At 37.4% G+C, this 22,123-nt stretch overlaps 1 protein-coding gene across 1 annotated transcript in view; it reads right to left on the bottom strand.

Annotated features, from left to right (window-relative positions):
- LOC128055782 (stonin-1-like) overlaps window positions 1–22,123 on the bottom strand; it is a 91,780-nt gene continuing 69,657 nt past the window's right edge. The window contains exons 8-10 of the mRNA XM_052648324.1: window positions 13,642–13,902; window positions 12,733–12,822; window positions 1–108 (exon numbers count right to left, since the gene is read on the bottom strand). Of these exons, the coding sequence (XP_052504284.1) occupies window positions 1–108; window positions 12,733–12,822; window positions 13,642–13,902 (459 nt within the window). The remainder of the gene's footprint in view (window positions 109–12,732; window positions 12,823–13,641; window positions 13,903–22,123) is intronic.

Here is a 22,123-nt window from a genome sequence, read left to right as displayed (position 1 = left end):
TTACCACTCTGCATCACCAATGGCTTTTGCAAATACATAGTCTCTCCCTCCAAAACACATAACACCATCTTTCAGATAGAATTTCCATTTGTCCTTGCTTCGATGAATCTGGAGGGAGAAAAATAGTCTAAATTAATCAAAGTAAGAAGTTAAAGGATTATTTACATTCCTTTGCATATCCCATGGGATTATTCTGACCCTAAATGGGAGTTCTTTTTTTAAAAATATTTATTTATTTACTTATTTGGTTGCCTTGGGTCTTAGCTGTGGCATGCAGGATCTTTATTGTGGCACGCAGGATCCCTTGCTGCAATGCAGGAATTCTCCAGCTGCGGCTCACAGGCTTAGCAGTCGTGCTGTGCAGGCTCCAGAGCATGTGGGTTTCAACAGTGGTGGCATGTGGGTTCTCTAGTTGTGATGTGTGGGCTTAGCTGCTCCACAGCATATGGGATCTTAGTTCCCTGACCAGGGATAGAACCCACATCCCCTGTATTGGAAGGCAAATTCTTAAGTACTGGACCACCAGGGAGTTCTTTATAAATAAAATCTCTTTAGGATAGTTTATTCACTCATTCAGCAAATATCTGCTGAGCTCCTATGTATCAGGTATTGCTTTAAGCACTAGAGATTTATTAGTTTTTTTAAAAAGGAAAATAAATTATTTTTTTTTGAACAGGAGAAAAATTCCTGTCTTTGAAGAGTTTACATTTTGCTAAGGATTGGAGAAACAAAGCCAATAAAACCATAAACTCCATAGACTATTAAAAAGTAGTGTGCATGCAAGCTAAGCCGCTTCCGTCGCATCTGACTCTCTGTGACCCTATGGGCTGCAGCCCGCCAGGTCCCTCTGTCCATGGGATTCTCCAGGCAAGAATATTGGAGTGGGTTGCCATGCCCTCCTCCTGGGGATCTTCCCAACCAGGGATCGAACCCATGTCTCTTATGTCTCCTGCACTGACAAGCAGGTTCTTTACCACTAGCGCCACCTGGGAAGTATTACGAAAAATAGATCAGGAAAAAAGAGTATCACAAACACAGAGATGGGATTACAATTTTAAGTAGAAGCATCAGTGGGAGCTTGAGGTAACATCTGAGCAAAGACTGAAAAAGAATATGTTGACTAGAGAGCATTATAGGCATAGAGAACAGAAGTCCTGAGAGGGGCATGCCTGGATTGCTCAAGAACAGCAGAGGTCACTATATCTGCAAAGGAATAGAGAGGATGCAGTTAATATCAAGAATGAAAAAAATAGCTGTGTTTCATTTTGAAGAAGAAAGTCAATAGTCCTAAAGAACACACTGAGCAAGGTCAGAAAATATAGCTTATAATCTGTCAGATTCTACTGGCTATTCTTTAGATTCAGTAAACCAGGCTGATACAAAATAAAAACCAGAAAATCCTACCATCTTAATAGGTAAGAAATCATACAATTATTGTTACTTCTGGGTAAATTACAAGTGACTATTTAAAAAGCTTAGAAATACATGATCTGAAATCAAGAGTAAAAATTAAACCTAGTTGTTGACTGCAAATAGTCAAACTGAGGAAGAAAAACCCTGTGTCTAGTATTCAGATGCATTTTGGGAGGCACAGGAAAATACACAGGATAAATCCTCCATTTGTGTGGGGAGGGGGGAAATGTCCTAATGATGGAAAATTTCTTCTCTGAGTTTCGACTTTCTAATTTTCATATGCACTTATCTTTGGCCTCAGGGAACACAACCATGACAACAGAATCCTTAACAGAAATGATAAAATCTGACCAATATTGGGAAAACAAAAATAGCAGAAGCAGCAACAACTCTGCCCATTACCTTTATCAAGTGACTATATTTATTAATTATTTTCTATATTTATTCTAGAAATGCAACCATGGTTCAACATTAGGAACTTATCAGTATAAAAACCTATATTACTAGACCTAAGGAGATAAATAATATAATCATCCCCAATGATGTTGAAAAAGCTTTTGATAAAACTCAAGCATTTTAAGAAAGACTATGTCCTACAAATACACTCTCTCTCTCTCTCTCTCCTACCTCAACCCAGAAGCTGTGACTTAGTGCTTAGTGAGGAAAATCCTTAAAATATTCCCACTCAAGTCAGAACACAGACAAGAAAACAATTATCTAACTTTTCACTCTAGAGGTACTAGCCAATACAGTAGAACAAAAGGAGAGTACAACCGGTACTGGACAGCATAATTAGATGGATGGGGGCAGGAGGAGAAGAGGATGACAGAGGATGAGCTGGCTGGATGGCATCACCAACTCGATGGACGTGAGTCTGGGTGAACACTGGGAGTTGGTGATGGACAGGGAGGTCTGGCGTGCTGTGACTCATGGGGTTGCAAAGAGTTGGACACGACTGAGCAACTGAACTGAACTGAACTGAAGAGATAAAAAAACTGAAAGAGATGAAACAAGTTTGCAGACACAATGACCGGATATCTGAAAAATCTAAGATAATCAATTAAAAATGACTAAACAAGAATTCAGTATTGGTACAAAATTAATATATAGAAATTCATAGCTTTCACACATACAAGCAACAGTTATAAAGAAAGAGCCTGTTTTCTGTAGCAAAAAAAGACATAGCTTAGTTAGGAATACATTTTACAATACTTGACTACCGGCACCATTAAATACATTCTCCTTTTTGAAATATTTTCCTCATTTGGCTTCCAGAATGTTCCTGGTTTTCCACTTCTTTCTATTCCATTTCTTTAACCATTCCTTTGTTTCCTGTCCTGATTTCTCCTTCTCTCCCTCACCTCACTCTTAGAGTGTACCAGGACTCTTCCTGTTTATATCACTCCCTTGGTGATCTTATCTAATCTCATGGTTTTAAATGTCAACTAATGACTCCCGCAATTTATATCCCCAGCTCATACGTCTCCCTTAAAACGCTGATTCTCATTCAACTGCTTCAACACATCTTCCTGAATGTCCAATAAACATCTCAAGCAAGTTAAAAACAAGGACACTGATATATATTCTCCCCTGAACTTCACAGTCTTCCCCATCTCAGTGGGGAATGGCCACTCATTCAGACAAGAAATCTTGGAGATAATCTTTACCCTTCTTGCTCACACCTCACATCCAGGTCCGTCAGTAAATGCTAGTTCCACCTGCAAGCCATATTCACATTCCAGCCATTTCCGCCTCCTCCATATCTATTACTCTTGTTTCAGCTACCGTCCTCTCACCTGGGCTGATACACTCCACAACTAGTTTCCCTATTTTCATCCTCTCCCCCACTAAGTCTACTCTAAAAATGGTAGCCAGAGTGGCCCTGTTAAAACATAAATCAGATATCATTTCTATGCTCAAACTCTCCAATGACTTCTCATTCAAAAATAAAGTCCTTAAAATGGCCTATAAGGTCATTCCCCTCACTTAATGTTCCTCCCCTCACTTAATGCTCTGGTCTCCTCACTGTTCCCTGAACACACAGGTATTCTTCCACCTCAGGACTTATGTATTTGTTGCTCCCTCTGTCTGAAATGATTATATCCAAATATCCTCATGGCTCATTCTCTTACATTCTTTCGATCTTTACCCTATCACGTTGTCAGTAAAGCCTCCCCTGGACATCGCATCCTAAACTGAAACCCACTCCTCCTTAATATTACTGAAATACCAAATTCTATTAATGTGATCTCAGTGAAAATATCAACAGGTTTTTGGTTTTTGTTTTTTTAACCAGAGAAGCTGATTCTTAAGTCAATATCGAGAAATAAACAAGAATGTCCAGCAAAACTCTGGAAAAGAATATGAAGAAATACCAGCCCTACAAGATATTAAAGCTGTGGTACATATACACAATGGAATATTACTCAGCCATTGAAAAGAATACATTTGAATCAGTTCTAATGAGGTGGATGAAACTGGAGCCTATTATACAGAGTGAAGTTAGAAAGAAAAACACCAATACAGTGTATCAATGTATATATATGGAATTTAGAAAGATGGTAAGGATGACCCTATATGCAAGACAGCAAAAAAGACACAGATGTATAGAACAGTCTTTTGGACTCTGTGGCAGAAGGCGAGGGTGGGATGATCTGAGGGAATAGCACTGAAACATGTATATTATCATATGTGAAACAGATTACCAGTCCAGGTTTGATGCATGAGACAGGGTGCTCAGGGCTGGTGCACTGGGATCCCAGACCCTGAGGGATGGGATGGGGAGGGAGGTGGGAAGGGGATTCAGGATGGAGAACACATGTACACCCATAGCCGATTCATGTCAATGTATGGCAAAAACCACTACAATATTGTAAACTAATTAGCCTCCAATTAAAATAAGTAAATTTAAAAAAATAAAATAAAGATATTAAAAACCTCAAAACAATTAAAGCAATGTAGCAGAGGTTAATGGACAACCCAATGAGACAAAACAGAAAATCAAGAAGTAAATTCAAAATACTGAACTTCAGTAGATGATAAAGAAATCATTCTCTTTTAAGTGGAGACAAAATAGACTTATCAATAAGCAATATTAAGAAAACTGGGTAGCCATCTGGGAAAAAATTTATAATCACCTGTCACACCAAGAAAAATGGCTCTATCAATCAAGACTTACCTTTTTTAAAAGAAACCAAAGAAATACTAGAGAAAAACATGGGTGAATCCCTTTAAAATCCTGAGGTAAAAAAGAACTTTCTATTCATGACTCAAAATTCAGAAGCCATAAAAATAAAGGTTGACAAGTTCAACATCTGCTTGAATGGAAGAAAAAGCATTGAAAGCAAATAACTGAGGAAAAAGTATTTTTGCACATACCAAGAGCTAATCTCTCCCAAAATAATACAGAACTCTTAGGAATCAATAAACTGACTAATAATTTAACTTTTTAAAACATAGAGGGTGGGACGAATCGAGAGAGTAGCACTGAAATATATACATTACCATATGTAAAACAGATATCTAATGGGAATTTGCTGTATAACACAGGGAGGTCAGCTCAGTGCTTTATGACAACCTAACAGGGGGAAAGGGAGGCTCAAGAGAGAAGGTATACATGTATACTCATGGCTGATTCACATTGTTGCACAGCAGAAACCAACACAACATTGTAAAGCAATTATCCTCCAATTAAAAATAAATAAAAATAAAACCGACAAAGGTTATGAACAAGCAGTTCACATAAAATTAAATATAAATGGTTCATAACACACAAAAAGTTAAAAATGTCACCAAAGTATCATTTTTCACCTTTCATAATAACAAAGATCCAAATGTCTCATTACATTCCATTGGCAAGGCTGTAGAAAAAGGAGGACTCTCAAACACTGTAATAGGCATATATACTGGAATAACCTCCAGGAGAGCATTCTGGCAATATCTAACCAAATAGATTTGCCCTTTAACCCAGTAATTCCACTTATAGAGATTTATTTAACAGATAAAACTGCCCACATATGAAATGTTTTATGTACATGGTCATTCAATAGCAAACAACTAAAAAATAGCTCAAATAAGAGATGAGTTAAATAAGTTTTAATAATTCTACAATGGAATATTACACAGTTATAAAAATATCCAGATAAAGATTTCTAAGATATATTGTTAATCTCTTCAAAGACAAGGTGCAAAATATAGCTTTGTCTATAGTCAAGGCTATGGTTTTTCCAGTGGTCATGTATAGATGTGAGAGTTGGACTGTGAAGAAAGCTGAGTGCCAAAGAATTGATGCTTTTGAACTGTGGTGTTGGAGAAGACTCTTGAGAGTCCCTTGGACTGCAAGAAGATCCAACCAGTCCATTCTGAAGGACATCAGTCCTGGGTGTTCTTTGGAAGGACTGATGCTAAAGCTGAAACTCCAGTACTTTGGCCACCTCATGCGAAGAGTTGACTCATTGGAAAAGAGTCTGATGCTGGGAGGGATTCGGGGCAGGAGGAGAAGGGGACGACTGAGGATGAGATGGCTGGATGGCATCACTGACTCGATGGACGTGAGTCTGAGTGAACTCCGGGAGTTGGTAGTGAACAGGGAGGCCTGGCATGCTGCGATTCATGGGGTCGCAAAGAGTCGGACATGACTGAGTGACTGAACTGAACTGATCCTACCCCTTTAGGCTCTACCTGAATAAAGAGACTAAATATATAAAGAAATTAATGTAACTGGTTACTTATTTGCACTGAAGGCAGTGACAGGGAGCAACTGGTAGGAAGACCAGATGCTGAAGGACTGGGTACCAGAGACCTGATGGTATACCTTTTATAGTATTTAGATATTTTAACAATGTGTATGCAATATCTATTCAAAAAACAAAAGAGAGAGAGATACTGTGCTACACACCTAGTAATTACCCACTGTAATACTAGCATCTAAGGGACAAAGTCAGCTAAACTGTTAAATGAAAATGGAACATATTTAAATAGTTTCACATTCCACTATTAATAGTATCCTATTTATAGCACAGAACACTCCTAACTATAGTAAAATGTTTCATTTCACCATTAATCTTCCCTATAATATCTTTATTATTTTAATCTTTATATTAACCTTGTTCATTCTGCCTCGGAAATAGTATGTCCATAACTTTCACTCAGCATGTTTATCAGTGACCTTCATTTAACCCTTTTTCACTGCACATCTTCATCTCAAAGTTTTTCCCTTGACTGTTAGCTTATAAATTTTAAAGTTAAATCTCATATGATAATCAAAGTCAGATAAAATATACTGAAAAGCAAACAAAAACCCCAACTCTTCTCAAAGTTTAATGAGCATGAAAATCACCTGGGAGTCTTGTTAAAATACACTTTTTGATCCAGTACTCTAGGATAAGACTCAAAATTCCTTCTTTTTAACACTCTCCCAGGGGAACTGATACTACTGGCCTTCAAAACACCCTAAGCAGTAAAGCTTTTACAAGACTATTACTGAAGTTTTCAATTTACTTGAGTATGGTTACATCCAATACTTCTTCAAATAAGACAACTAGTAACCAGAACTTGGAAGTTAGCCTTTCATAAAAATTCACTGAAACAGTGGTTTCTCCCACCCTACTTTGATTGTAGATACATTCTCTTTGCTAGCTATCTTCTGACCTTCTCACTTCCTTTTCAAAAAATTTTCCGTAGTTCCCCAATGTCTTGCTTTTGTATTGTTCTTAAAATATCCACTAGTTAGAGTGCCCTCAGAAAACCAGATTTACTAACATGCTACATCCTCAGTCGTGTCTGACTCTGCAAATCCATGGACTGTGCAGCCTGCCAGGCTCCTCTGTCCATGGAATTCTTCAGGAAAGAATACTGGACCAAGTTGCAATTTCCTACTCCAGGGGATCTTCCTGACCCAGGGATCAAACCTGCATCTTCTGCACTGGCAGGAACACTCTTTACCACTGTGCCATCTGGTAACACTAAATATCAAAAACACCACTCTTTCTGTCTACCTCACAGGTTGTTGCGAGAAGCAAAAGACAGTGTATAAGAAAATACTTTGGGGACTTCCCTGGTGGACTAGTGGTTAAGAATCCACCTTGCAGTGCAGGGGACATGGGTTCAATCCTTGGTAGGGGAGCTAAGATTACACCTGCCATGGAGCAACTAACCCGGTACCACAACTACTGAGTCCATGCTGCTGCTGCTGCTGCTAAGTCGCTTCAGTCATGTCCGACTCTGTGCGACCCCATAGACGGCAGCCCACCAGGCTCCCCTGTCCCTGGGATTCCCCAGGCAAGAACACTGGAGCGGGTTGCCATTTCCTCCTCCAATGCATGAAAGATCTCACATGATGAAGAGAAATCCTGCAAGCCACAATTAATACCTCAAACATACAAATAAATATTTTTTAAAAATACTTTGAAAAATATAAAGCACTGTGTTAATTAACTGCAAGCTATTTTCCACAGTGCAGTACCACTGAGGATACTATATCCATAATGGTCTAGAAAACTATTTGTGACTCTATGGAATGCAAATATAATCTAATGCCTTATATAAGGCATCACACTGTTTATAGAATGCAATACACTATTTATAAGAATAAGAATCTAAACAGTTTCAAACCAAGACCAGTTCCTTTTCTATTACCTTTTCCTTCTTATGTTTATGTTTACTAGCATATAAATTGCCATTTTCTATCTATATAAAATGTTATAGGAGAAAAGATCCTATTTTTAGAGAAAATGATTTATTTTTACAGCAATTCAAAATATCATCTTCTGTTTGACCTGAGTATATTGAAATTGTTACTGAAAAAAAGTGAAAGGTGTAAATATGCATTAGTCATCAGGGAAATGCAACTCAAAACCACAAGACACCACTTTATACTCACTAGGATGGCTAGAATCAAAAAGTCAGATAACAAGTGTTAGTGAGAATGTGAGGCAATCTAAACCCTCATACACTATTCACAGGAATGAAAAAACAGTACAGCCATCTTGGAAAATAGTCTGATAGTGCCTTACATTATTACTGTATGACCCAGGAATTCCACTCCTAGGTATATACCAAGAAAAATGAAAATATATATTCACACAAAAAAAACTTGACTATTTATAGCAAAATTCTTCATAATAGCCAAAAGTTAGAAAAAACTCAAATGTCACTCAGCAGATGAACGGATAAGCAAATTGTGGTATATCCATTCAAAGAACCAATACACATCAACCAAAAGGAATGAAGAACTGTCACAAGCCATGGTATGGATCAATCTTGAAACACTGTGTGTGGTAGGAGAAATGAGTTATAAAATATCACCTATTATAAACTATTTTCATATAAAACTCCAGAATGAGGAAATCTACAGTGACATTAGCAGTGCCTTACTACTGAGGACGGGAAGAAACAGAGCAGTTATGGGAGTGAGAACTAAAGGGAACAGGCTTTCTCTCTCAGGTGATGAAAAGTTTCTCAAATTGACTGTGTTAACAGTTTCAAACTGTGGTGCTAGAGAAAACTCTTGAGAGTCCCTTGGACAGCAAGGAGATCAAACCAGTCAATCCTAAAGGAAATCAACCCTGAATATTTATTGGAAGGACTGATGCTGGAGCTCCAATATTTTGACCACCTGATGCGAAGAGCGGATTCACAAAATAAGACCCTGATGCTGGAAAAGGTTGAAGGCAGAAGGAGAAGGGGGTGACAGAGGATGAGAAGGTTGGATGGCATCACTGACTCAATGGAAATGAGTTTTAGCAAACTCCGGAGACAGTGAAGGACAGGGAAGCCTGATGTGCTGCAGTCCATGGGGTCACAAAGTGTCTGACACAACTGAGCAACTGAATGATAACAATGGTTACACATATCCACAAATATACTAAAAATCACTGAATTGTACACTTTAAATAGGTAAAGTGTATAGGGCATCTTCAGAGAAGGCAATGGCACCCCACTCCAGTACTCTTGCCTGGAAAATCCCATGGATGGAGGAGCCTGGTAGGCTGCAGTCCATGGGGTCACTAAGAGTCGGACACGACAGAGCAACTTCACTTTCACTTTTCACTTTCATGCACTGGAGAAGGAAATGGCAACCCACTCCAGTGTTCCTGCCTGGAGAATCCCAGGGACGGGGGAGCCTGGTGGGCTGCCGTCTATGGGGTCGCACAGAGTCAGACACGACTGAAGCGACTTAGCAGCAGCAGCAGCAGCATAGGGCATCTTCAACTCTCCCTTGTCAATCCCTCTCTCATATCCAGCTAATTACTAGATCCCAATGATTCTTTTTTCTTTTTCTTAATTTTACTGAAGTGTAGCTCGTTTACAGTGTTGTGCTAATTTCTTCTGTACAGCAAAGTGACTCAGTTTATACACACATACATATATATTCGTTTTCATATTCTTTCCCATTATAGTTTGTCACAGGATACTGAATATCGTTCCCTGTGCTATACAATAGGACTTTGTCATTTATCCATCCTATGTATAGTATTCTATCTCTGTTAATCCCAAACTTCCAATCCTTCCCTCCGCTACCCCCACTCCTTGGCAACAAGTCTGTTCTCTGCATCTGTGAGTCTGTTTTCATTTCACAGGTCTGTTGATTTGTGTTGTATTTTAGATTCCATACATAAGTGGTGTTATATGGTATTTCTTTCTCTGACTTACTTCACTCAGTATGGCACTCTCGGGGTCCATCCATGCTGCTGCCAATGGCATTATTTCATCTTTTTATGGCTGAGTAATACTCCACTGTGCATATATACCACGTCTTCTTTGTCCATTCATTTGTAGATGCACATTTAGCTTGTTTCCATGTGCTGGGCTACTGTGTTGTAAACAGTGTTTCTATAAACACTGGGGTGCATGTATCTTTTCAAATTAGTTTTGTCCAGATAAGTGCCCAAGAGTGGGATTGCTGAATCATATGGCAACTCTAATTTTAGTTTTTTGAGGAACCACCACACTATTTTCCATAGTGGCTATACCAATTTACATTCCCACCAACAGGGTAGGAGGGTTTCCCTTTTCTCCACACCCTCTCCAGCAATTGTTATTTGTAGACTTTGTAATGATGGTCATTCTGATTGGTGTGAGGTGGTACCTCACCATAGCTTTGATTTGTATTTCTCTAATTTAATTAGTGATGCTGATCATCTTTTCATGTTCCTTGCTGCCATCTGTATGTCTTCTTTGGAGAAATATCTATTTAGGTCTTCTGCCCATCTTTGGATTGCATTGTTTTGTTGTTGTTCAGTTGTATGAGCTGTGTTGATATTCTGAAAATTAAGCCCTTGTTAGTTTTTTTTTTTACTTAATTTTACATTTTTATTGAAGTATAGATTTACAATGTTGTGCCAATCTCTGCTGTACAGCAAAGTGATTCAGTTATGCACACACAGACTTTTTTTTTAATATTCTTTTCCACTGTGCTTTATGACAGAATATTGAAACCAGTTCCCTGACCTATACAGTAGGATCTTGTTGTTTAGCTTTTCATTTTATTTATGGTTTCCTTTGCTGTGCAAAAGCTTGTAAGTTTGACTAGGTCCCATTTCTATTGTCTTGGAAGACTGACCTAAGAAAACTAATGTCAGAGAATGCTTTGCCTCTGTTCTCTTCTAGGAGTTTAATGGTGTCTTATCTTATATTTAGGCCTTTAATCCATTTTGAATTTACTTCTGTATATCATGTGAGGGTGTGTTCTAACTTCACTGATACATATGCAACTGTCCGACTTTCCCAGCACTACTTGCTGAAGAGACTGTCTTTTCCTTATTGTATATTTTACCAAACACACAAAGAAGAACTTACACCCATCCTTCTCTAACTCTTCCAAAAGACTGAAAAGAAAGAAATATTTCCCAAAACATCCTATGAAGCCACCATCACACTGATACCAAAACAAGACAAAGATACTACCAAAAAAGGAAAACTGCAGGCCAATATTTTAGATGAATGCAGACACAAAAATTCTCAACAAAATATTAGCAAACAAAATCCAATAACACATAAAAAAAGTTCATACACCACAACTAAGCTGGATTCATCCCAGGTGCACAAGGATGGTTCAATACACACCAATCAATACGATATACCACATTAACAAAAGAAAGGACAAAAACCATGTGATCCTCTCAACAGACGCAGAAAAAGCATCTGATAAAATTCAATATCCATTCATGACCAAAAAAAAAAAAAAAAAAAACAAACCTTATGAAAGGGGGTATAGAGGGAACAAATCTCAATATAATGAAAGCTATTTATGACAAACCCACAGCCCATAGAATACTCTACAGTGAAAAGCTGAAATCCTTCCTGCTAAAATCTAGAACAAGACAAAGATGCCCACTCTCACCACTTCTCTTCAACAGAGTATTGAAAGTCCAGTGATTCTTCCATCATAATCTCTAATTCTTCTATGTTCTATGCTGCCATCTTTAGTCTGGGCTCTGTTATTTTATGTACTATCCCTGTTCTTCTTACTATTTGCCACTTCGAAATTAACAAAGCCAGTTTTAGAACCCAGTTGAAATTTTCTCAATATCATCCTTAGAGGGCTAATGTCCACCAAATCAAGTTTGAATTTTTCCCTACCAGGATTCTGGGTTTTCCAATCTGCTTCAACCTCTGTCCCCCACCCAGCCTCATTTCCTAAAATATTCAAAAGGAAAACACTTTATTCAAGGCAGAGTTGTCTCTTCACTCTTTCTTATAATTCTACATGCATTCATTTCTCTGCCTTTTATTAGGCTATTCTACTCTCCTGAATGCCTACTCTCCACACTTATCTATATCCTACAAATCATTCAAGACCTATTTAAAAGCCCCACATCACCCAGAAAGGATTTGTGGAGAACTCCAACTACAAATGATTTCTTGCATTTCCTAGCCACTCCTAGGACTTAACTGTCTGTGCCACTTATCTTAGCATTTGATTTACATGCCACTCATCTTGGTATTTCATTTATATGCCATGTATTTTAGTATTTGATTTATCTGTCATGTATTTTACTATTTGACTTATCTGTCATATATTTTAGCTTTTGATTTACCTACCATCTTATTGTATGCCATTCTATTATTCCATACAGAAACATCTTGCTTCAATAAGATTGTCACCTCTTTAAGACAAGGACTATCACTTTTTTGGTATCACTGAGACCACAGAGTACGGTGTTAGACTCAAAATACCCCTCAAATTTGTAGAATTAACTATCTGTTTGAGATTAATTTAACTGAATAAAAACTCATCATAGTATTTCCTATCATTTTGCTTACTTTCTCCTATAAATGCAATTAATCAATCCACAGTCTAAAAGGTGAGTACAGTACCTTATCATACTGACAGACAATTACATTATCCATATCAAACAGGTCTGGCACATCTTGCTCACTAACATCATCTCCAGAATTTAAAGGGTCCTAAAGATGAAAGATAGTCACATTAATGAATTTTATGATACTCTGAATTTTTTAAAGATAGAGGGACATATTCTGTCTCTCCAAGTGCAAAGAACAGTACTGTACTTAAAAGTCAAACAGCCTCAGTTTGACTCCCAGTTTGGCCACTCAACAACCACAAGACTGACCTTTTTGGCAAGCTATTAAAACTCCTCATATCTCAGTTTTCTCATTTGCAAAATGAGAACAGTAATAAGAGCCATAGGGCAGTGGAATGTTAAATAACAAAAGGCAATACAATTTAGTATAGTACCCGGCACATATGTAGGCAAAGGCGAAGTCGCTCCGTCGTCTCCGACTCTTTGCGACCCCATGGACTGTAGCCCACCAGGCTCCTCCATCCATGGAATTTCCTAGGCAAGAGTACTGGAGTGGGGTGCCATTTCCTTCTCCAGAGACATATGTAAGGCCACCATAAATGATAGCTAATAACATGTATGCTTCTTAATTATCACATTCCACAAAGATTTAATGGCATATATTAGGATTAGAGCAGATACATTATGCCTGGATGCCTTCTATCACTTCACTCCCATCCCTTCAAATTCCCACTATCTCTAGTTAAGACTAACAAATATAGTAACTGATTCCTAAATACTTAATACTGATTTACATTGCAGCTTAAGGTCAAAAGCTTAAATACAAGTACAAATACAAGTAAGTCTCATTTTAAAGACTAAAGACAGCTTGATCTGAACTGTTATTCCTCTTGGTTCCAAAGTATATTAGAGCACAAACGCTATAAATTTTTAAAACTTTCAACTCAAAAATAATCCTTACTTCTTCCACAAGGTCTATCTCGGGGTCTTCATTATCACTACTGTTCACACTTGAATCTTCATTTGATACACTGCCAGTTTCTTCTTCAGGCACCTTCAGGTCTCCTGCACCAATAATCCCTAGCAATCCATTCTCATCTACATGTCTTGTATTTCCTATTTCATCATTGGAAGATGTATCTCCAGTTCCACCTATTTGAATTATCTCATTAATGTCACCATCAGTTACCTGAATGCTCAGATCCATCTGAGAACTGGAATCCTAAAAACAGAAAGAAATGCAATAAAGTTTCGTAAATCAGTATAAAAGGAAAGAATACAAAAGTCAATAGAAAAGGAAAGAATACAAAAGAAGTATACAAAACACTGAATCAGCAAAATATAAAATTATCTAAACATTTCATAAGTGGCTTCTTAAAATATATTTCTCCCTGGTCAGGTGATGTTCCCTCATTTTGAATTTTAGAACACTGCTATAGGGGGAGCCTGGTGGGCTGCCGTCTCTGGGGTCGCACAGAGTCGGACATGACGGAAGCGACTTAGCAGCAGCAGCAGCAGCATTTCTATGTAATATGGGGATAAATTGATATTTAAATTGTAAATAAACTTGCAGTCATACATAGACAGAAATCAGTTGTCTGCTTTCAGGTAATATTTATCAGTTTTTATACCTTTCTAATTAAAAAAAAGATACGCAACAAGCAACAGAGGTTAACTGTATAGCACAGGGAACTATAGTCAGTATCTTATGATAACCTATAACGGAAAATCATTTCAAAATTAACATGTTTATACGTATAACATGTGTCACATACACAAAAAAGAATTCTACTTTCTTTTTGCCAGTTTTTCTAAATGTCCTATTGACATCTAATAACAACCTATGAGATACAAAATTTTAAATACATTTGTATAGGATATGATTAATATAAATATAAACCTATTACATTTAAATTATAAATGACATCATTTCAAGATGCTCTTATTCTTACTTTTTCTGCATTTGATAAAATATTCTCAGAGAAATGTTCATATATCTCACTATGATTATATATTTGTTTCTTTTCCCTTATATTTCTTCTGATATTCTAGTGGTTTATGATGTCTATCTTCTCAGTGAACTGTACCTTTTATTATTAAAAATATTCATCTTTGTTTCATTTAAAATAAATAATTTTTTAAAAAAAGAAAGCCCAGAAAAAAAGTATCAGCTTTTATATAAACTAATTTAAAATTAAATAATATCTCTAAAGTTTTAACTGTTTTACTTTAAACAACAATGAAGTAGAAAGGACAAGTGACATCACGTTTAATGGATAAATAAAAAATATAAAGGACTGTACTAACTAGAATAAGCCAACCACTAAAAGAAAATATAAATAGAAACTGACACAAATGACAACATTAACAGACAAATCCACAATCATAGTTGGAGAATTCAACATTTCTCTCCATAGTAATCAATTTAAAAAGCAGAATGAAATTCAGTAAGAATATAGAAAACCTGAACAACACAATGAACCAACATAACCTAACTGGCATTTACAGAAAACTCTACTCCCAAAGAGCTAATCGCACATTCTTTTCAAGAGCACATAGAATGTTCACAAGATGTATCATATTCTGAACCATCAAACAAATCTTGACAAATGTAACACACAGAAAGTATATGTTCACTTAGCAAAAGGAATTATACCAGAAATCAGTAACAGAAAGATCTGGAAAATCCTCAAATATTTACAAACTAAACAACACACTTCTAAATACCCATGGGTCAAAGAATAAGTCACAAGGAAAATTAAAACATAATTTTAACTGAACGCAAACAAAACCACAACATTTTAAAACTTGAAAGTGAAAGTGAAGTCGCTCAGTCGTGTCCGACTCTTTGCGACCCCATGGACTTCAGCCCACCAGGCTCCTCCATCCATGGGATTCTCCAGGCAAGAGTACTGGAGTGGGTTGCCATTGCCTTCTGAACCTAAAGCAGTGCCTAGAGGGAATTTTATAGCATTAAATGATTATATAAGAAAAGAAAGTGAAAGTGAAGTCGCTCAGTCATATCCGACTCTTCACGACCCCATGGACTGCAGCCTAAGCAAGTCTCAAATCAGTGACCTAAAATTCCACTGTAAGAAACTAAAATGAGAAGGCCAAATTAAGCTCATAGCAAACAGGGAAATAATAAAAAGGAGCAGAGTTTTTACATGAAATTAAAGTTGATATCAGTTCAAAACAGGCTGTTAACAACTTTAACCACAAAGAAAACATGGAATACACACAAAAGAAATGAGAAAGGAATCAAAACGTGTCATTACAAAAAATCAACTACACACAAAAGAATATAATAAGGGAAGAAATGAAGGTCAAAAAAGCTAAAAGACACACAGAAAATAACAAAATAGCAAGAATAACTCCTCCCCTATCCATAATTACTTTAAATGTACACAGATTAAACTCCCTAATCAAAAGTAACAGTTTGGCAGAATGGATAAACAGTACCCAGCAATATGCTGTCTACAAGAGACTCACCTTAAATCAAAGGACACACACAAGTCAAAAGTAAAACTATGGAAAAAGATATTCCATGCAAATATTAACCACAAGGATTGGGGAAACTATGCTAATATCAGACAAAATAGACTTTAAGTCAAACACTGTTAAGAACAAAGAAATTATGACAAAAGGATCAATTCATCATACATGCACCAAACATCAGAGCTCCTAAATATATGCAACAAAAAGGGAGAAATAGCTCTGCAATAGTAGTAGGACATTTCAATACTCCACTTTCAATAATGAATAGAACACCAGACAGAATATCAATAAGGAAATAAAAAACTTGAACATGACAGACTAATTACACCTAACAAACATAAACAAAATTTGCAAAACAGCTGGACACACATTTTTCTTAAGTTCACACAGAACATTCTCCAGGACAGGCTGGTAAGTTAGGCCACAAAAAAGACTGAAATCATACAAAGTATCTTTTTTTATCACAATGGAATGAAAACAGAAATAAAAGCAGAAGGAAACCCAGAAAATCTACAAGACACAGAAGTTAAACAACAGTCTAAAAAAAAAATCAATGGATCAAAGAGGAAATCAAAGGAATCAGAATCTTTTGCAAAAGATAAAAAATATCTTCAGACAAATGAAAACACAACACACCAAAACCTATGGGATGCTGCAAAACAGTGCTCAGAGGGAAATTGATAGCTGTAAATGTTTGCATTAAAAAAAGAAGAAAGATCTCAAATTATTAAAAATAATTGATGCTTTTGAACTGTGGTGCTGGAGAAGACTCTTGAGAGTCCCTTGGACTGCAAGGAGATCCAACCAGTCCATTCTGAAGGAGATCAGCCCTGGGATTTCTTTGGATGGAATGACGCTAAAGCTGAAACTCCAGTACTTTGGCCACCTCATGAGAAGAGTTGACTCATTGGAAAAGACTCTGATGCTGGGAGGGATTGGGGGCAGGAGGAGAAGGGGACGACCGAGGATGAGATGGCTGGATGGCATCACGGACTCGATGGACGTGAGTCTGAGTGAACTCTGGGAGATGGTGATGAACAGGGAGGCCTGGCATGCTACGATTCATGGGGTCGCAAAGAGTCGGACACGACTGAGCAACTGAACTGAACTGAAATGAACTGAGAAAAAGAAGAACAAATAAAGCCCAAAGCTAGTAGAAGGAAGGAAATAATACCAAGTAAAGCAAAGATAAAGAAAAAAAAAACAATAGAGAAAATAAAATCAGGAGTTATTTCTTCAAAAAGATCAATAAAATTGATAAATATATGACTCCACTGATAAGGAAAACTACAATTAGAAGTAATGAAAATTTACTACTGATTTTACAGAAATAATAAGAATTATAACAGAATACTATGACTAATTTGCATGCCAACAAGCTGGATATCCTAAATGAAATGAACTAATTCCTAAAAACACACAACCTGCCAAGACTGAATCATGAAGAAAGAGAAAATATACACAGAAAGCTTTTCCTTTTCATCCAAGGTACCCTGCCCACTCTTGCTACTTCTATTCAATATATTCTAGCTAGGACAACCAAGGAGGATAAAGAATAAAAGGCATCCAAATTGAAAAGGAAGAAGTAAAACCAGTTCTGTTTGCAGATGACATCTTATTATGTACAAAACCCCAAAAGTTTCATTCTCACACACATATACACACACATACAATGTTAGAACAAATTCAGCAAGAGGTACAGCATACAAAAAAAAATAAGAAAATTAGTTGCATTTCTATGCATTAACAACCTGAACACAAAGCAAGCAATTCCATTTACAATACCATCAAATAGAATGCTAAGGAGTAAACACAACCAAAGAGGAAAATGACTTGTCACTAAAAAATACAAAACACTGCAAAGAAGTCGAAAATGACACTACTAAATGGGAATAAATTCCTCATTCATGGATTAGAAGAGTTAATATTGAATATTAAGATATTGATACTACCCAAAGGCATCTAAGTGGAAAAAGAAATGGCAACCCACTCCAGCGTTCTTGCCTAGAGAATCCCGAGGACAGAGGAACATGGTGGGCTGCTGTCCATGGGGCTGCACAGAGTCGGACACAGCTGAAGCGACTTAGCATGCATGCAAAGGTTAAGATTCAACGCAATTCCTATCAAAATCCAAATGACACTTTTGGTGTGAATGGAATAATCCATCTTGAAGTTCATATGGAACCTCAAAGGATGTTGAATAACAAAAACAGTCTTGAAAAAGAAAATATAAGCTGGAGGTCCCATATATCCTGACTTCAAAGCTTAATATAAAACTACAGTAGTCAAAAACAGTATGCCTGCATAAAAACAGAAAAAAGACCAGTGAAACAGGGAACCCAGAAATAAACTCTCACATGTATGGTCAAATGATTTTCAATAAAAATAACAAGAATGTTAAACAAGGAAACAACAGTCTTTTCAACAAATGCTAAGAAAAGTAAATATCTACATGCAAAGGAATGAAGCTGAACCCTTACCTTACACCATATACAAAAATTAACTCAAAATGGATTAAAAACTAAAACATAAGACCTAAAACCGCAAGACTCAGAAAAAAATCATAGAGGAGGATCTTCATGACAGTGAATTTGGGAATGATTTCTTAGATATGATACCAAAAGCACAGGCAAAAAGAAAAAAAGATAAAACAGACTTCATCAAAATTAAAACCTTTGTGTATCAAAGGATACTATCAACAAAGTGAAGAAGAAACCCACAAAATAGGAGAAAATATTTGCAAATTATGTATCTGAAACAGATTTCATATACAGAACATATTTTAAAAACTCTACACTGAACAACAGGCTGGATGAAGCACAAGCTGGAAACAAAGCTGCCGGGAGAAATATCAATAACCTCAGATATGCAGATGACATCACCCTTACAGACAAAAGCAAGAGGAACTAAAGAGCCTCTTGTTGAAAGTGAAAGAGGAGAGTGAAAAAGTTGGCTTAAAACTCAACATTCAGAAAACTAAGATCATGGCATCTGGTCCCATCACTTCATGGCACATAGATGGGGAAACAGCGGAAACAGTGCCAGACTTTATTTTTTGGGGCTCCAAAATCACTGCAGATAGTGACTGCAGCCATGAAATTAAAAGACGCTTGGTCCTTGGAAGAAAAGCTATAACCAACATAGACAGCATATTAAAAAGCAAAGACATTACTTTGCCAACAAAGGTCAGTCTAGTCAAAGCTATGGTTTTTCCAGTGGTCATGTATGGATGTGAGAGTTAGACCATAAACAAAGCTGAGAGCCAAAAAATTGATGCTTTTGACCTGTGGTGTTGGAGAAGACTCTTGAGAGTTCCTTGGACAGCAAGGAGAGCCAACCAATTCATCCTAAAGGAAATCAGTCCTGAATATTCTTTGGAAGGACTGATGCTGAAGCGCAAACTCCAATACTTTGGCTGCCTAATGTGAAAAGCCAACTCATTAGAAAAGATCCTGATGCTGGGAAAGATTGAAGGCGGGAGGAGAAGGGGACGACAGAGGATGAGATGGTTGGATGGCATCACTGACTCAATGGACATGAGTTTGAACAAAGGAGATAGTGAAGAACAGGGAAGCCTGGCATGCTGGAGTTCATGGGGTCCCAAAGAGTCAGACACAACTTAGCGATTGAACAATAATCATAATGGCAGGGTACATCTTCTTTAATTCTTAACAGTAATTGAATCTAAGTATCTCCCATAAAGCAACTGCAATGATTATTTATTACCTAGCTATGTAAAGATCACCCCATGCCACTCTACTCTTAGCTGGGGTGAGATATATCTCAACATATTTTGACAAATACAAAATACAGTATTTTGTTAAATTTGCTTTTTCCTATAAAGAAATAAAAACATCACATCCAGTCAGTTCAGTCACTTAGTCATATCCAACTTTGCAACCCCATGGAGTGTAGCACACCAGGCCTCCCTGTCCATCACCAGCCCCAGAGTTTACTCAAACTCATGTCCGTTGAGTCGGTGATGCCATCCAACCATCTCATCCTGTCCTCACCTTCTCCTCCCGCCTTCAATCTTCCCCAGCATCAGAGTCTTTTCAAATGAGTCAGTTCTTCACATCAGGTGGTCAAAGTGTGGAGTCTGAGCTTCAGCATCAGTCCTTCCAATCAATATTCAGGACTGATCTCCTTTAGGATGGACTGGTTGGATCTCCTTGCTGTACAAGGGACTCTCAAGAATCTTCTCCAACACCACAGTTCAGTTCAAAAGCATCAATTCTTCAGTGCTCAGCTTTCCTTATAATCCAACTCTCACATCCATACATGACCACTGGAAAAACCATAGCCTTGACTAGATGGAAATTTGTTGGCAAAAAAAATGTCTCTGCTTTTTAATATGCTATCTAGGTTGGTCATAACTTTTCTTCCAAGGAGTAAGCGTCTTTTAATTTCATGGCTGCAGTCACCATCTGCAGTGATTTTGGAGCCCCCCAAAAGTAAAGTCTGTCAATGTTTCCACTGTTTCCCCATCTATTTCCCATGAAGTGATGGGACCAGATGCCATGATCTTCATTTTCTGAATGTTGAGCTTTAAGCCAGCTTTTGCACTCTCTTTCACTTTCATCAAGAGGCTTTTTAGTTCCTCTTCAATTTCTGCCATAAGGGTAGTGTCATCTGCATATCTGAGATTATTGATATTTCTCCTGGCAATCTTGATTCCAGCTTGTGCTTCCTCCAGCCCAGCGTTTCTCATGATGTACTCTGCATAGAAGTGGAATAAGCAGGGTGACAACATACAGCCTTGATGTACTCCTTTTCCTGTTTAGAACCAGTCTGTTGTTCCATGTCCAGTTGTAACTGTTGTTTCTTGACCTACATACAGATTTCTCAGGAGACAGGCCAGGTGGTCTGGTATTCCTATCTTTTAAAGAATTTTCCACAGTTTGTTGTGATCCACGCAGTCAAAGGCTTTGGCATACTCTATATAGCAGAAGTAGAGATTTTTCTGGAACTCTCTTGCTTTTTTGATGTTGGCAATTTGATCTCTGGTTTCTCTGCCTTTCCTAAATCCAGCTTTAACATCTGGAAGTTCGTGGTTCATGTACTGTTGAAGCCTGGCTTGGATAATTTTGAGCATTATTTTGCTAGTGTGTGAGATGAGTGCAATTGTGCGGTAGTTTGAACATTCTTTGGCATTGCCTTTTTTTGGGATTGAATGAAAACTGACCTTTCCCAGTTCTGTGGCCACTACTGAGTTTTAAAATCTGATTAAGAGATATTCATTTAGAAGTATCATATAGTAACTCAAAAAATATGTGCTCAATTAACTAAATCATCAATTCAAATAACTATCAGCATGATAATTTATCTTAGAGGAATATCAGAATGGATTTGGAATTTTTTAATGTCCCAGTAATTCTAATGGGTGTCCCAAGTGGCACTAGGGTGGGAGAGGTAAGAGACGCGAGTTCCACCCCTGGGTCAGGAAGATCCCTAGGAGGAGAGCATAGCGACCCGCTGCAGTATTCTTGCCTGGAGAATCCCAACTACAGAGGAGCCTAGCAGACTACAGTCCAGAGGGTCACAAAGAGTCAGACACGACTGAAGCAACTTAGCATGCATGCACACAATAATTCTAATATTTAGCCAGAGTTGAGAATTATTGAGCCAAATAAACTAGTCACAGATCCTCCCTTTTAAAGTTTATATTCTAATATACATACATATTTTTCCCCTTCAGGTGTTGGGTACACAGATATTAATCAAATATACCTCTCAGTGCACATAGGTCATTGTAACATATCTTTTAACTACATTATGACAGATACAGGCTTAAGGGGCTATGATGACACAGAAGAGATACATCCAAACTAATAATAAAAGGGGAGTGGGGAGACAGAAAGGTATTAAAATAAAATTTCTGGAGAAAGTAATAAATGGCTAAGTAGGAATTAACCATAAGAAAGGATGGTGGGAGAAAAATCCAG

The sequence above is a fragment of the Budorcas taxicolor genome, chromosome 11 (assembly GCF_023091745.1).
Source record: "Budorcas taxicolor isolate Tak-1 chromosome 11, Takin1.1, whole genome shotgun sequence".
NCBI lineage: Eukaryota > Metazoa > Chordata > Mammalia > Artiodactyla > Bovidae > Budorcas > Budorcas taxicolor.
The sequence above is the reverse complement of the archived record's forward strand: the minus strand, read 5'-3'. Positions and strand labels throughout refer to the sequence as shown.